Source organism: Falco peregrinus, chromosome 4 (genome assembly GCF_023634155.1).
Source record: "Falco peregrinus isolate bFalPer1 chromosome 4, bFalPer1.pri, whole genome shotgun sequence".
Classification (NCBI taxonomy): Eukaryota; Metazoa; Chordata; class Aves; order Falconiformes; family Falconidae; genus Falco; species Falco peregrinus.
Genome location: NC_073724.1, coordinates 43285506 through 43301154, shown reverse-complemented (window position 1 = coordinate 43301154; position 15649 = coordinate 43285506). Strand labels below are relative to the sequence as shown.

The window sequence follows — 15649 nt, the reverse complement described above, 5'->3', positions numbered from 1 at the left end:
TACAGCCCAAAAAACTTCAGCCTCTAAATTTAGAACAGTTATAAGCTTCTCTAATTTGAGGTTCTAGGCATTATCGACCAGAAGACATGCAACCAGCTCCAAGTAATGTATTTCTGATGCCCAACAAAAGAAATAGTATAAACTATTAAGAAGGAAAGAAAAATTGAAGTTAAATGGCTAGATCTTGCCCATGTAAGCAGAAAATCAATCTAGCTTACCTCAGTGGGCTCTACAATCACAAATGAGGGAAGAATCACCTGAAGTTTTTTAAGCTCCGTTTTCAGACTCTGCATCTTTTGGCTGGCTGCCTGCAAGAGTCTGCATCTCTGAAACAGCCTCCCTGATGCACTGTTTCCTGAAAACAAAGAATACCAACAGGCAAGCATAATTATTCTCATTGTTGGATACCTGAAACAAACAGCAGGAGACATAGATTATGAGAAGACCTGTAAGCCTATATCTGGTGAGGAATAATGAACTATTGTAAAGACAGAGAAAAACTGAAGTGCAAAGGCATGTAACACTTTACACATTAATAATGTAATCAAACCTTATAAGATCACAGATCTTTCTCATTTTTTCTGAAAGGGATCAAAGCGTTTTGCCTTAGGACATGTTTTATCTGGACCATTTAATCTACTGTCATTACCTGTAGGGTAACAGTCCTTTTACTAATTGACTTATTTAACCTTAAAACACCTAAACCATTTTTGAGCTCTATCCTGCAGAAAATCTAACATTCACAGCTGAAAACAGTTCATTATCAGTTTTTTAAAGTATGTGTGAGTTTTAAGTAGCATTTGGGGCTTATCATTAGCACAAACACACAAAAGGCTAAATACACCCTGGTACATCATGAACTAGCATTACAGTTGCCACTGGAGTTCATTCTGTAAAACACAATTCCATTTCACCTTTCTCTAGCCCCAATAAAGCATTTCAGGGCTCTCCAGAGGCCCAGAAGGATAACAGCAAGACCTTATTTGACAAAGCTGATAGCTGCAAACCTCTTTTTAGATGCACTGGGTTTTCCCCATGGCTTAGATGCCAAGAATATTTCAGTGCTTGTGGACTACTTTGCTAGTAACATATTCATTTTTCATGCACGTTTACCTTTACGTGCACAAACAGAAAAACTTCACTCTTTCTAAGAATTTTGGGAAAACAGAGCTTGAGTTTGGGGTATGAAATGGGATACAGAATAGATTATGTAGATCAAGGTCACTGTGACAAGTGTAATAATTTTGTTACCACTGGGATGAAGACTTGATCCACATCCCTGTCACTATTTCAGACAAAAAATAATATATATATCTACAAATAAAAGTATCATTTCAAGACTAAAAAGCCAAAAATAAAAAATAAAGAGTCATTGTCAGACTGCAAATAATCTTCTATCAAAACAAAAAAATGATTTAAAAAATATCTTTAATTAATTCTACTAATTACATGTACCTAGGTTGTCATTCCAAATTATCCTTCATCCAAGTGTCACTCAAACACTTGGTCTGAAGTCTGTGGTTCATGCTCATCCTTCAGCATTTCTGATTTTATTTACTACAGCAGCATATCTAAACTAGAATCCAGAAATCTACTGGCCCAGGAGGAGAGGAAAGGAAGGAAGGAAGGAAGCTCTATGTCCAGGTGACAGTCACTGAGTTGAGGAACCCAAGTTAAGGAAACTAGAGATCTTTATAGATTATAGCAAAACATACTTGCTACATTCAGTCTTCAGAGGCTCTGCCACAGTCAGCATCAGGGTGATAAAGAAAGGGGGTTGGGGGAAAAGCACAAGTTATAAAGACAGGCTGTAGGAACTAATTTTGCCATGCATGAAATCCTTTGTTTCTTGAACTTTCCGCACTGAAATGGTTATGCAGACTACAGTAAACAGCCAGCAACTTCTCAAGTTAAGACTGGCTGCTAAAACAATGTAGTCCGTCACAAAATTCCTCTCCAAGAATGGGCATAAATATAGACCCACAGCATTATTAAATTGTAAACTTATTTAAATAGCATTCCTCATGGCAGTTTTTAAGTGAGGTGCAGACAGGAGCATGCTTGTAATCTTGATGAACATCTGGCACACAGGTGGATTGGAATAAAACTGTACTCCATGCATTTACTTCCCCAAAGCAACTGGTGCCTAAACTTCCAGGAGGGCTCTGTATCCCATGTCCTCCACTTCCCAGTAAACATTGTGGAGGTCTAAGCGCTTCTGAAGTCTTGACCAAGCTGACCAGTTTCCTGAACACCCACTAACAAGCAATTCCTACTACTCTTACTATAAACAATAAATGAATGGTCTACCAGTGCCAGGCAAGTGGATTGCAGCCCTGCACATTTGTGAAAGCATCTGAGTAATCTTAGCAGTATGTGCCAACTCTCAATGTGCTGTTTTTAAAGTGCTGTTATAGTTCACTGCATGTTTAATTTTTCATAGTTTATAAATTTATAACCATTGCTGTTTGTGGTGTAGGAAGGTCTGGAATCAGAAGGTCGATATTGGATCATTTTAAGGTTTAACCCACAAATTATTTCTTCCATGGTGCACACTAGAGAATAAGCTTGAGAAAGCCTGCAGAGCTTCCTGAGGAGAAATAACGCTTTTCTGAGAGTGCTCAATGTACTCATGAAGAATTCTGCAGGCTGCCTCAGATGTGGGGTAGAAGGTCTGACAGCCACTCTCCCAGGTAGCAATGAGCTACACCAGGCCCATCGCTAGCAAGATTCAAAACAAATGCAATACTAAACTTATTAGCAGCACTGTAGCACCAGGATGTCCAGGACCCTACTCTTGACTTCAGCTCTGTGCTGTCCTTTGAGCCTAAGGGGCCTAAGTGAGCCTTACTTTGAGCCACTTGGAAGTGCATTTCTGCCTCCCCTTCCTTTGCTCTCACTTCTTTCCACAAAAGAGACATGGTAGCTTCTGCACAGCCCCTCTGTTCTAGCACAGGGAGAAGCAGAAAACAAGCTGGTTTTTTGCATCTCTTCTCTTTGAATGACACACCACTTTGTCAGAGAAAAAGGGATGAGGTGGGACAGAGAAAAGGGTGTTGTGTATGTGGACTTGAAGACCCAGGGGAGAAAGAAAACATTTTGGGGCATGAAGATTTCTACAGAAGAAAAGACCTCTTGCTCCAAATGGAGAGTTCACATCCTGTGACATCTTGCTGGGGTAGAGGACCTTGCTCCAGTGAAGAAGATGCAAAATAGGGACCTCAGCACACAACTGGATGACAGCCTCTACCACAAAACAAAGTCTTGGGATGATTTTCTAGATCAGCTCAGCCAAGCTCTACAAGTGATTAGAGGCCTTCAGCAGCAACCAAGGATGATCTTTTCCTTGTTTTTTAATGAAACTTTTACAAAAGACAGCTGGATCTTCAACATCTTACATGTTCAACTGTAGCCAAAGGGATCTATCATCACTCAGAAAACTAATTGAACAGGCAGTGATCAAAGACAACACTTTCACCCACAGATTCTCTACCCACAGTAAAGAGATGAAGGGCGCTAAACATTTGCACCTACATCCCCAGCCACAAGGTTCATTTTGGATGAGCTCTATACACAGTGCATATGCTCAGTCCTTAAACAAGCCCCAGAACTGTCCATGTCGTCACTTCAGCACCACAGAAAATAGCTCTTCTGGGTGGCACACCTCATCACATGGGGTAGCTGGTTTGGTTTTGCCTTTGAAGACACACTGCCTTGGCAGACACACACAAGAGCCAAATCTTGTGGTCTCTGCTGCCACTTGATTGTTTACTGTTCTGTAATTTACCAGCAACGTTTCATTGAATTAGGTCCAAAATATGCAAAAGCTGATTGCAAAATGACCACAGACAGAGAAGACCATTTCCCAGTCAGGTCCAGGAAGAAAAAATCTCCCCTCTCCTAAGGCTACCACATTCTGCAAATTAACCATTTGTACACTGCAGGTCCAGCTAGGTTTCTTTCAGTACCAGGGTGCAATTAGCCGTAAAGAGCGATCAGTCTTAAAATTGTAGTATTGATTATGCTAACTGTAGGAACACAGAAAGAAGACAAAGCAGTTTTAGAACAGAAGTCTTTATGTCCATCTGCCCTTGTTAGTGCACAACGGTAGCATAGGTCAGCCCGACTTCTTCAGATGCACAGCAGAGAATCACTTCAGTCTGAGCAGTTCCCTAATAGCTTCCTCTTTTGGAAGGAAAGGATGTCTTTTTAGCCATCCTGAGTCCCTCCACTGGGATCAGGTCCAGCACTTCTGCAGCTTGAGCCACCTTCTCCGTTCCTGCTTGTTTTCTCAGTGGTTCTGATTTAACATCTCTGTACAGCAGCTGTCCTCCTGACTTGGTTAATACACCTTGTCCAGAACACCGCGCAGCTGGATTTTTATGATGTGCTGTATTCTGTAAAAATTGGTGGAAGGTTATGTTAGAGAGACATATGTTAATTCCCTGTCAAGTGGCTCAAGGTCTAAAGCACCACAATACCATCAAATTAAATTAATGCAGAATTGGATCAAAGTCAAGATATATCTGCAAATTTATATGTGGACAAATAAATGACTTTTTAAAAAGACCTATTCACAGGGACTGATATTCAAAGATTTTAAAAAAATATTTACTCAAAGAATATTTATTTGGAATAACAAAAATACAGAAAACAAGATTCTCAATATATTCTAGAAAACAAGGAGTACAGCCACTTAAACTTGTGTCTATTTCTAGCATTTCATTTCTTTTCTGTATGTGATACACAAAGAAATAAATGTGTATATTGATTGTAGTGGCATTCAAGGCATACAGATGATTTCCCCTCCAAGGAATGTTTTGATATAGTTACATTCAGCTGTTCAGCTCTCAGGAGGACTTTATAATGTCGTCTTTCAAAAGCAGTTGTTTACACTGCTCTTTTAAGGCCCATTCCTTCCATTGTTCATAAATGCACTGGAACTGCTCACCTGTCCATAGCACAGCCTAAGCCTTATCAGATACTTAGGTAAATAAAGGAACAGATGAGGCAAGGCTGAAACCTCACAACATGCTATTGTGTGAACACGAGCCCTGCTGTGCTCATACACCATTTCATATGCAGTAGCTGCCTGATATGCATTTGCTATAAGACTTATCTAGGTCTGTGGAAAACAGGACAAGAACTTTTAACAAACAGTATGGAAAAAGACAAGTTTTCTCTTCAATACTTGAAGGCTATGCTATACGTTCCATAGTTCGAAAACTATACACTTCTTTTGACTGGAATTGCTTTAGCCAGAAGTACGGTAACGTATCTTAGCAACAGTGGCAAGGGGGAAGACTTACTGTACTGTAAAAGAATTAAAACAAAATGTATATAGCTGCTGACTGTTATAAATACATCCCTACCACTCTGAGGGGGTGTTCAATTATACTCCTGAATACGTTTCACATTTCCTTTTTCAAAGGGGGGGCATTTCTGCAGTTTTCAGCTCACCCCTGAAGAGCCTGAAGCATTTTAATTCCCCTTCAGCTCTGACTAGATAGGCCTTGCAGAACAACCTGTCACCACCCCAGCTATATTAGAGAAAGCCATTACTGTAGCACTCCGGAGATAACCCCTTTGTGCGTGCCACGACACCACTCCCTCAGGTGTTCCCACTGCCATCAGCCTAGAGCAGGTGAGACTAGACATACCATGACCGCAATATTTCACATTCCTACTTGTGAGGCACATAGAAAGCTTCCTACAGCAGGGGAAGTTTGCGCAATTTCACCTTTTACTAAGATGTGTAGTTTCCCACAAGCAAAATGACCTCCTGAACACGAGCTTTGTCTATGCCCCCCACCCAAGACCCCAGCGAGGCCAAGCTCCTTGCAGGCTTTCCCACCTTCCCAGCTGCAGCTAGGCGAGGTTAAGAGCACTAAAGCATTTTCCTCCTCCTGCAGAGACCTCTGTAGCCAAAGGGACAGGGGCTGCATCCCACTCCAGCTGTGGATGCAGAGGAAAGCACCCAACTGCACCAGAGGCACTGAAATGATCTATGACAGGAACTACAAAGTGTGAGCAAGGGCTCCAGATTTTAAGCGACAGAGAACCAGAGTACTGAAAACATCAGGGAAGACAGCTTTTTTCCTTCAGCAAGGGCAGGTGGGCTTTAATTTTCTTTTAGTACCATCTTCAAGCAGCTCTGGCAACGGCTAGGAGTAAGTTGCACCTGAATACCCTCCCAGCAAATAGTTTGCTTAGCCTTCCTGGGAATTAATGTTGCTACTGTCTACCTCCTAGTGAAACTTCATTTAATACCTTTGAAACACTTGGAAATCTTACAGATGATTATTCCACCTCAAATAAGGGAGGGAGCCCTCCTTCTTTCCTGTGGCAGGGGAGGGATCTCAGTCCACGCAGCCTGGAGCAGATTTACACACACATGGACAGACCAGGTGGTCACCAGCAAATTGGTTGGGGGATACTGAGAGTATGCATGACTTGGGCTGGCTATTTTTCAACCCTATCTACTACAGAGGATGGGGGGAAGGGTCAGAAACAAACCCAAAGTGAATCTTCTTAAACTTGCCCAGTGCTGTTTTTCAAGGCTTTTGGACTGTCTGCTCCATCCAGTCATCTGGCACTGCCATTACTCCAGAGGTGCAGAGAGTAATTCCATCCTAAGTGTTCCCATCTTTTGAAAGGCCACACTTGACTCCGGTTATTAATTCCGTGCATGATGAAGACATTTAAAGCCTCGCAGGCTTTCTCACAAGCAGACGTCTTTCATGCCTCGCTCTTATTATTGCAGCAGATGAATTGGCACACACGCCGCCGCTGTGAAACGTGGCTGCTGCCACCCGCACCACAGGCACACGCAGCCACGGCCACCCGTGCGGGACACGCATCCACAGCCCCGCACCCGGCTCCGACCTACCCGCCACCGCCACCACCTCCTCCTCCTCCTCCTCCTCCTCCACCCCCTGCCTGGCCACAGCCTCCACGCCCGCGGGGCCCTGAGGCGCCCGCTCTCCCCCCGGCGGTGAGGGTCGAGCCGCTGCCGCCGCACCGGGCGGGGACCGGCCGCGCCCGCCCCCCCCCGGCCGTTCCTCGCCCGCCCCGCCACTCGTACGGAAACTTTTCCCCCGCCGTGCCGTCACGGTCCGTTAGCGGGGCTGCGCTGGGCTGAGCCGAGCCAGGAAGTTTCTCCCCGCGGGCGCTGGCCCGGAGCAACTTTCCCGCAAGGTCCCGGGGCGGCCGCAGCCCCCCGCTGCCCGGGGGCCGTACGGGAGAAACGCGAGGAGGAGCTCGGTTCGGGGGAGGGGGGGATGAAGCCGGGGCGTGGGTAAGCCGCTCCCTTCTTCTTCTTCTTCTTCTTCTTCCTCCTCCTCCTCCTCCCCTCCCCCTCCCCGCCCCGGCTGCTCCAGTCTGGCAGCCAGGCGGCCGCTGCCTCCGGCCGGAGCCGCTGCAGTTCGGAAGCGCCCCCGGCCCCCGCGCTGCCGCCGGGATGGGGACGCTGCCGCCGGCTCCCAGTCTCCTGCTCCTCCTGGCCGGCGCCACGGGGCTCTGCCGGGCTTTCTTCTTCCTCCCGCTCCGTGTGTCCCATCCGGCCGTCCCCGGCGGGTCTCCGCCAGCCCCGGTGGTGTTGCGGCCGGGGAGCGGCAGCCGGCAGCAGGACTCCCTTGGTGGCGCGGACGGCTTGGCCTTGGCCTCGGATCCCGGCGGCACCCTCAACTTTTTAGCTATGGTGGAGAATCTTCAGGGGGACTCTGGCCGCGGCTACTACCTGGAGATGCTGATCGGGACCCCGCCGCAGGCGGTAGGAGCGGGCCGTGGACTGCGGGCTCGGAGGGGGGGAGGGCCAACTTCTCGGGGGGGGGGGGGGGGGGGGGGAACTTCTCGGGGGTCTGGAGTTAGCCGCCTCCGGGTCCAAACACAACTTTCTCCCGATGATCAGTGCCGGAGCCTCCCCGCCCCCCCCCCCGCCCCGAAAGACGCTGCCGGTGCCCGGCGCGGGGGAGCGACGGCGGCGGCAGCAGCGAGTTTCCACGGGCCGGGCGGGAGGCGCGTCCCCGGGCGCCAGCGGTGCGGTGCGGAGCGGGGCGGTGCGGTGCGGAGCGGGGCAGTGCGGTGCGGGGAGTGGCGAAGGGCAGCGGCTGCCGGAGGGAGGCGGTTCTGCCGCGGCCCGGCGACTGCTCCGGAGATCCTGCGGAGCTGGTCCCTGGTGTCAGGCTGTCTCATTTTCGTTGGAAGCGAGTTGTTTTGTCAGTCGAAATGACTGTGGTTTAGAGTGAGAGGGTGCTTTTTTGTTCTTTTATTTTTTAAGCTGTTTTGCATTGTGATTGGGTGCTTTCATAGATCCTCCCGGTGCCTCAGCGAGAATCACTCGAAATCTTCCTGCTAAAGTAAGTGATAGCAAAGCGAAACCAGCCCCCTTTTTCGGGAATTCGTATGTTACTCATTAATAACACAAAGAACGTGCGTGGGTTTAATACTGCGTTCAAACAGACCATGTTTCCTTGAATCTCCCCCATCTGCCTTTACCAGCATTGCTCAAGTTTTTTGCCATGTAGTTGCTCTTTCATCTGTGTCATGAGATCCCCGGAGGAGCGGTGCTGGGCTGCTGGTGGGGATGACTAGTCAGCTGAGTGGGGATTAATTTCCTGAAGGCCCTCGGGGCTTTCCCTCAGAACTTCGTGTTTACTTCGGGAGTTTAGATCCTTGCTTCCCCGTGTGCACAAAAGAATTCTTATTCTGCTGCTTTAGCTCCTCTACTTAATAAACTGCTGATGAATGTGAAACTGCTAAGCCAACAGGGAGTGTTCAGCTGTGTTACATTTTTAGGCTGCTGTGAGCTCTTTCTGGTTTACACCTTGAATGTAAGAGGATTGGCCACATCGTTGTTCTAATTGAAATGTATGACGGTAGGATCAATGCATGTATTGAGAAAGGGTGGCTTATTTATGATCAATAAAGGGAGGTTTTTTTTAAAAAAAAGCTAACTAAGTGTGAGGCATTAAGGTGTAGCCTGATGGGCGTAGAGGCCATGAAATAATTTTTCCTCCGTGTTGCGCGCTGCATATTTGACTAGTTCTATTAGTGTGGTGTTGTGTGTGCTTCATTACTCCAGGGAACATTCACTATTGGTTTCTGCCAGAATCAAGATACCAGATTTGATTGGACTAATAATCTAATTCAGTATGTCTTAAATGAGGAAAATAATTTTAGGTCGAAAAAGTGACTATCAAGCGTAACATCCCCTTACGTGTCTAGAGGGATTCTGAAATTGGAAGAAATGGAGAAGGAAAAAGGACAAGCTTTTGATAATGTGACTGGAGATCTAAGAGGGAGAAATGTGCTGCCCTCAGTGCACCTGGAGGCTTCACTTAACACTTAACAGCTAGTATTACTTGTATTACATGTGATGCAAGGTTTCAGAAAAACTTGTCTCAGTGATTTTTTTCCATCTGGAAAAAGAAAAAAAAGCTCTGAATCTGGTTGCAAACCTTTTACTATTTTGAGCTAGTTCTGAGTTCTCGTTAAGTTAATTAATTAAAAGACCACCACTGGTGTTTAGCATATGTGAACATTTATTCACAAGTAGGCCCACCGAGGTTTTAAGTAAGGTTATAAATGCGCTTGTGTTTCCAAAATCAGATCTTGGCATGTAGTGACTCAGTAGAGTGCAGTTAAAAATTATTCTTTACTGTTGATGGAGATGAATTTGTTACCTCGTTTCCTGCCTGAAACTGGAAGGCTTAAAGATCACAAATGTACTTGTTTTTCTGCTTTGCGGAGAATAGTACAAAGCTGCTTGGACACCTTCCTTTACTCTTGCACCCCTCCTGCATGGGACTTTCCCCCAGGCTAACTCCCTTCCTCACCTAGGCTTCTCCCAGGACAGCTGAGCTCAATGCCCTGACATTTTGCTAGGGAGGAAGAACGAAGAGCTGCAGAGCAGCATGGCTTTGCTTCCATGCTGTCGGAGCAGAAGGGTGGATGGCAAAGCTGCTGCTCCAGACAGTGTTACAGAGAGGGGGTGGGTAAATGCAGACAAGGCAGTAGCGGATGGACCAAGACCAAAGAGCAGGTTGTGAGAAGAGGCACAAGACTTAATGTCATGGTTATGATAGCATTGGTGCCTCGTGACTTTGAAAGTGTGTACGTTAAGCGTTGAAAGCTACTGTGCCAGTATGGGGAGTAAGCATTTGTGAAAGACTTCAGCACTACTGAGCTTGCTTTACTGCTCAGTTGCATTTTTAGAAATTTTCCTTTTTTAATTTCTGTTCTTGGAAGGAAGCTACTATGAAAGAATTACGTTTTTCAGGTCATTTAAGGCACACTGTTTGGCTTTCATTCCAATTCTGATTTTTCATAGAGCAGATACACACAGCACAGAACTGCATTTCACAATGGCAGTTCTGAAATACTCGTTCTGACGATATAAAAATAGAGCAGCTGTGTGAAGTCAAATTTATTTTATTTTCAAGAGAGGAAACTTCAGTGCAGTCAATCCAATTTTACAAAGTGTTTGCAGCCAGAGTGTTTCTATAATTTTAAGTTTTATAATACAGTATCCTTCCTAATCATATTGGGTCTCTAGACTAGCTACCAGGTCAGTGTCAATTGTCATTACCCCCACTCTCATCCATTCACAGGCAGATCTACTTAAGAATTATGTGAAAGGTGAAAAAGAAGGTCTATTGTATTGAGGAGTGTGATATATTTGTCTCTTATTTTGTGGATGTATTCTTATGTGTCCTGCTTCTGATGGATTGTGCTTTACACCTGTCTGTGTGGGTACACGTCTTCCAATTCCAAATTTAAATAAGAGGTAGCAAGAGCCCAATATGAATTGTGTGCTCTGTTCTTACTTCTTATTTCTTTAAATAATCTGATGGAATTCCTTTGCTCTATCTTTTATTATTTTTCCTGCCCTGAGATTTCAAGCACTGTGAGAAATTGAATCAAAGATCATTTAGGGGTTTTTTTGCAATCTTCACTGCTGTTCTCTTCATATTAATTTTGTTTCTCCTGTGAGCTTTTGACCAATAGAACAGTCAAACTCTTAAAGCACCCCACGTTCTTCACAGCTTTCTTGAAGTCCATCTGGATTGCATTAAATATTTGCAAAGAAAGTACTGTTGCCTCATGTGTTAGCCTTCATTGCATGAGGTAGTGGTATTCCCACCAGTCCCACTGCATTTCCAACTTGTGTTTTTATTGAGAGCAGGTAAATGTTATTCCTGCAAGTTCGTTGCAAAGAGAGGTCAGGCGTATGCTTCCTCAGAGTCACGTAGCTGTGGTCTGATTAGCAGATATTGAAACCATGGTAGGATTTGACTTGTGCTCTGAATGCCACAGCTCCTTTTTGAAATTTCAATGTCAATTTTTCAGTCTATGCATGAAGAGGTTTTGTCTATTTTATTTCCTAATGGCAGTTTGTTCTGTGCAGGGACCTGTGAGCAAAAACCTGTCCTGTAAACTTGCTCTGAAGTTTTAAGGTCAATGTGAATGTTGGGTCTAATGACCTTCACTGCAAAACACAAACTCCAGTTTCCATGTAATTGGTGGGCGGTTATTTTTCCTTCAATTTCTTCCAGCTATTAAAGAAAAGAAGGATATGTATTAAACACCTCAAGTGTGTCATGGACTCTTAACATTTATAGCTTGGTATTTTGAAGGTGATTAACAGACACGTCAGCAAGTTCTGAACATGGAGCCATTCTTCCTTAATTGTTGATAGCTCTTATTTCCTGAGTGTTGGAAGGAATGAAGATTGTGAGGAAAGATTCAACTGCTCTTGTAATTTCATTGCTTCAGTAGTCTTGCTATATTTGGTGATAAGGGCCTGATTTCTGGAGCTGTGCTGTTCCCTAGGAAGCTAAGCTCTGCTTTCTTAATTTTGCTGAGAGGGAGTTTACCATCTTTCTAGATACAAGAAGTTTTGAAAATGTCATGCTTCCAGGTTCAAATACCAGAAGTCAAGCTCCAACTCAAGTCTTTCTCTCTTTCTTTCCTTTTTTTAAAAAATAATGTGGGTCTTTCGTGTTTATTTTTGAGCTCTTTATGAAAACTGAAAGAAGAAAGGATTGAGGAGCAAAGAGGAGTTCTGTGGTGTAGTTGGATATTTTGAGGTGACAGGGTCAAAATCCCTCCAGATCCCTCTAATGGAAATACTATTGAAATGCAAAATATTCCTGTTCTTAAATGATGAGTTGGGTATATTTTGGTTGTTGTTGGATGCCTGCAAAATAAAAAGGACAAGGACCTGAAAGTTATAAGACAGGACTAATACAGTGATGTACTGTCTTCCAGTGGGGTGTAATCTATTTTTGACCAAAGACAAAGCAAACAACCATAGCAGTTGACAGAAAGGTCCCTGCCTTTACAAATTCGCATTCTGGCACCTCCTTTCATACAAAAGTAGCCCTCACCAAAGGGAATGCATGGAGGTAGTGGAGCCTGTACTATAAAAATAACCCAAAATGCGAGTATTAATTACAATGCAGGTGCCCTGATTAGAGTATAGCACAGTTAGTGTTTTATAGCAAGTCTTTGCCTTGCTGTTTGTAGGTGGGCTGCAATGGTCTGCCGTGTCTGTACACAGAGTGACATGAATGAATGAGGCTGATCATGATCGTTCCCCAGGATGTGCTCCTTTCCCGGGGACAGTTGGATTAGAGACCCACTAACTGCTCCTTTAAAGGTGCTTTTTCTCTTTCGGAGAAGTGGTGGAAGTTTTGTTACCCAGGGTTGCCAGTTGTAGCAATCGTGCATTCAGATCCTGGTCAGTTGGTGCAGAAGATCTGTTGTGAGGAGCAGGTGTGGTGACAATAGTTTTCAGGTTCACACCTTTTGCTGCTCCTTGCATTTCATTCCCTATCAAGACAAAAGTATTAGATTAGGAAAGAGAAAAGCAGAGGGAGAGGTAATAACTATTTTTACTATTATTAAGGAGTAAGTTAGTTGGGATTTGGAGCAAAAATGAGATGAAACCAAACCAGTGAGCAAAAGAAGACCCATGTGGAATTCCCAAATGTTTGAGTGTTTGTGATTATGAAAGAAGGAATCTTTTTTTTCTTGGGGTTTGTTTAGGTTTTTGTTTTTGCTTCCGCCCCCCCCCCGCCCCCCCCCCCCCCGCTTTAACCAGAGGTCTGTGAGCTCTAGTGATAGTGTCTGGCAAGACATATTTAAAAACTACTACACCCTGCAAGGCCTTCATTTTCATGAAGGGCACTTAAGACTTCGAGTCTGTTAGTAACGTTAGCTGTTACATTGCCTCCACAGTTTATTATCTTTGAAAATTTCTCACTTATTGTAGGTGAAGCAAGTCTGACCTGAAATGTTATCTGGCCATTGTCAAGTATAACTATGTTTTAAAAAAGAAGCTGATACAGTGGCATACCCTTGCTCATGTGCATCTCCACTATGAATCAGACATACCTCTCTCCCTTACTGGAAAATACAGATTTCATCATAATTTCTTTAAATAAGTGAAGGAACTTGTTGCTCCTATTTCTGACCAGATTAGGACTTGAGATCTGATCTTCAAAGAAAAGGAAAGGAAGTGGTTTTTTCCTGCCATTGATGGGACTGTCATACATCTTGCTGCTTTTCAGTCTGGTTTTGCTATGTAGATCTGAGCTCATGAAGTAAATGCAGTACATGTTCTGCGGATAGCAGAGTGCTGTTAAAATTGAAAGTTTTACATTTTAATTTTTATCTGTTACTTCAGTGTCCTTCAAAGCACTTGAAATAGCTCAGGACTGAAATAGATTTTATTTGCAAATTTTTGCACATGAACTCCCTTAGTTTTAAAATAACAAGTTAGCTGACTATCTGTCTCCGCTTCTCTGCATATGTCTACATTGCAGCCACCCATGCAATTGGATTACGGCATTATAGAACTGAGCTAGCAGAAACCAGCTAACTCGTGGATCTTAACAGTCTAGTTGTGACAACAGGGTCCTCTGCAAAGCAATCTACTGTGCTTTTCCAGGTGGCTCTGCAACACGCAGTGAGCTCCATTACCGCTGGCAGTACCTGAGGTAGCACGAGCATGTCTGCATCAGCTGCGTGTTTTGGTTTTGCTATGGCAGCAGCTGCATGCTCTGTGCAGCAAAGGCAGCAGCAGCCCAGAACCACCCAAGATCCTTGCCAAGGAGCTGGGTAAACTTCTCTTGGGATGGAAGTTTGGCAGCTGAACCTGCTACTGCCCACGGGCCTGGCCTTTTCCACGAGCTTCCTCCAGGCGTGGCTGATGGGCTTTCGGCCACGCTCCGAGAGCAGTCACATAGCAAAGTTAGCTCTCATGCCTTCAGAAAGCCTTGAGCCAATGTTTGCTTCCTGTTTTGCCAAAGGTTGATAAAATAATACCTTCCACCCCCCCACACACCCCCTCCTCTCTCCTGCCTCAGAGTTCTTCCCTCATTCTTCCTTTTGCCTGTCTCTCCTTCTGCTCTCGCTGCCTTTTTATGTCTAAGAGTATTTTAAGGGGAGGGCAGCAGGGGACAGATGTTCTAGACCTTTGTTTCAGGTTTTTTGAAGAGTTCTCCTCAAATAGATGAAACCTGTGGGGTATGGTGGAGAGGGAATTTGAGGAAAATAAGGTGGATGGAGAAAAAAATCTTACTGGAATGAAAATTATAATTCATTGAATACAATTAATGTGTCATAATTAAAATGCTCTTTTGGAGGGAATCTGTTAAGACAGTAATTGCACTTTACAATCCTTCTTTTCCCTCACCACTGTTTACTAATAATTTGAAATTGTGAAAAATAAATTACTTGTAGATTTTGTTCTCTTTGCTCAGCCTGTGAGTACTAAAATTAGTTGATTTTATTCAGCTTTATGGTTGGTTTATTTTTGTACCTACCTACCAGCAAAAACTGCTGTTAAGCTAGACTGCATGTGTTCAGGGAAAATGCTTGTCTCAAAGTCATAGCTAGTCTGGTTTCATTTTAAAAGAGGAAAGGTATTAATGTTGCAGTAACACTTGGTAAACTTTTCCTCCTTAAGGACACAAATGAATCCATTCTTGGGGATCTGCAACTGTTTGATAGCACTACTTTTTCCCATTGGTATTTTTGTTTTAAAGAAAAACAGACAGCAACTCAAGAACTGAGAGTCACCTCTCCACTTGAGGGAGGGAGCGTAAGTCTTCTCTCATTAAAGGCCAGCTCCTGCCATTTGGCAGGGAGAAAGTAGTTGGATCCTTTTGGTGGCCATCTCTCAGATAATTCCTTGACATTTGTTTGTGGATCTGCCTGCAAGAGTGGTCCATAGAAGAGTGCCTTGGAGCCCGCTGCGGCTTGTGCTCAGGCTCACGTCAAGGCCAGATGTGAGAATTTTCTCACCCACCCAGGCTCTTTCTGTTTCTTACTTTGCTGCCATAGGAAGCTTCACCAGAGAAGATCAGCCATTTGGGGCTCCTGTAGAAACGAAAGGTTTGCCTGTGAAGCCATTGTATGGAACGCTGGATCCTGTGTGTCCCCCCTGGAAAATTTTATTGTGGTAGTAGGGAAGAAAAAAAATGCATCAGGTCAGCAGAAGGTAAATTTTGAAGATTGCCTTTGGCAGCAATAGTTTTGGCATAGGAAATAATATACTAGAGCATCTGTTTTGACTGCAGGCTTCAGATCTATTTTCGAAAATGTGAAATCTTGCAGGGGTTTTTTTCTTCCTACATAAATG

General features: G+C 44.4%; 1 protein-coding gene across 1 annotated transcript in view; it reads left to right on the top strand.

Moving 5' to 3' along the window:
- Positions 1-7072: 7072 nt before the first annotated feature.
- Positions 7073-15649, top strand: part of BACE2 (beta-secretase 2) — a 55920-nt gene continuing 47343 nt past the window's right edge. Inside the window, exon 1 of the mRNA XM_055802770.1 lies at positions 7073-7771. Coding sequence (XP_055658745.1) covers positions 7460-7771 — 312 coding nt within the window. The 5' untranslated portion in view covers positions 7073-7459. The remainder of the gene's footprint in view (positions 7772-15649) is intronic.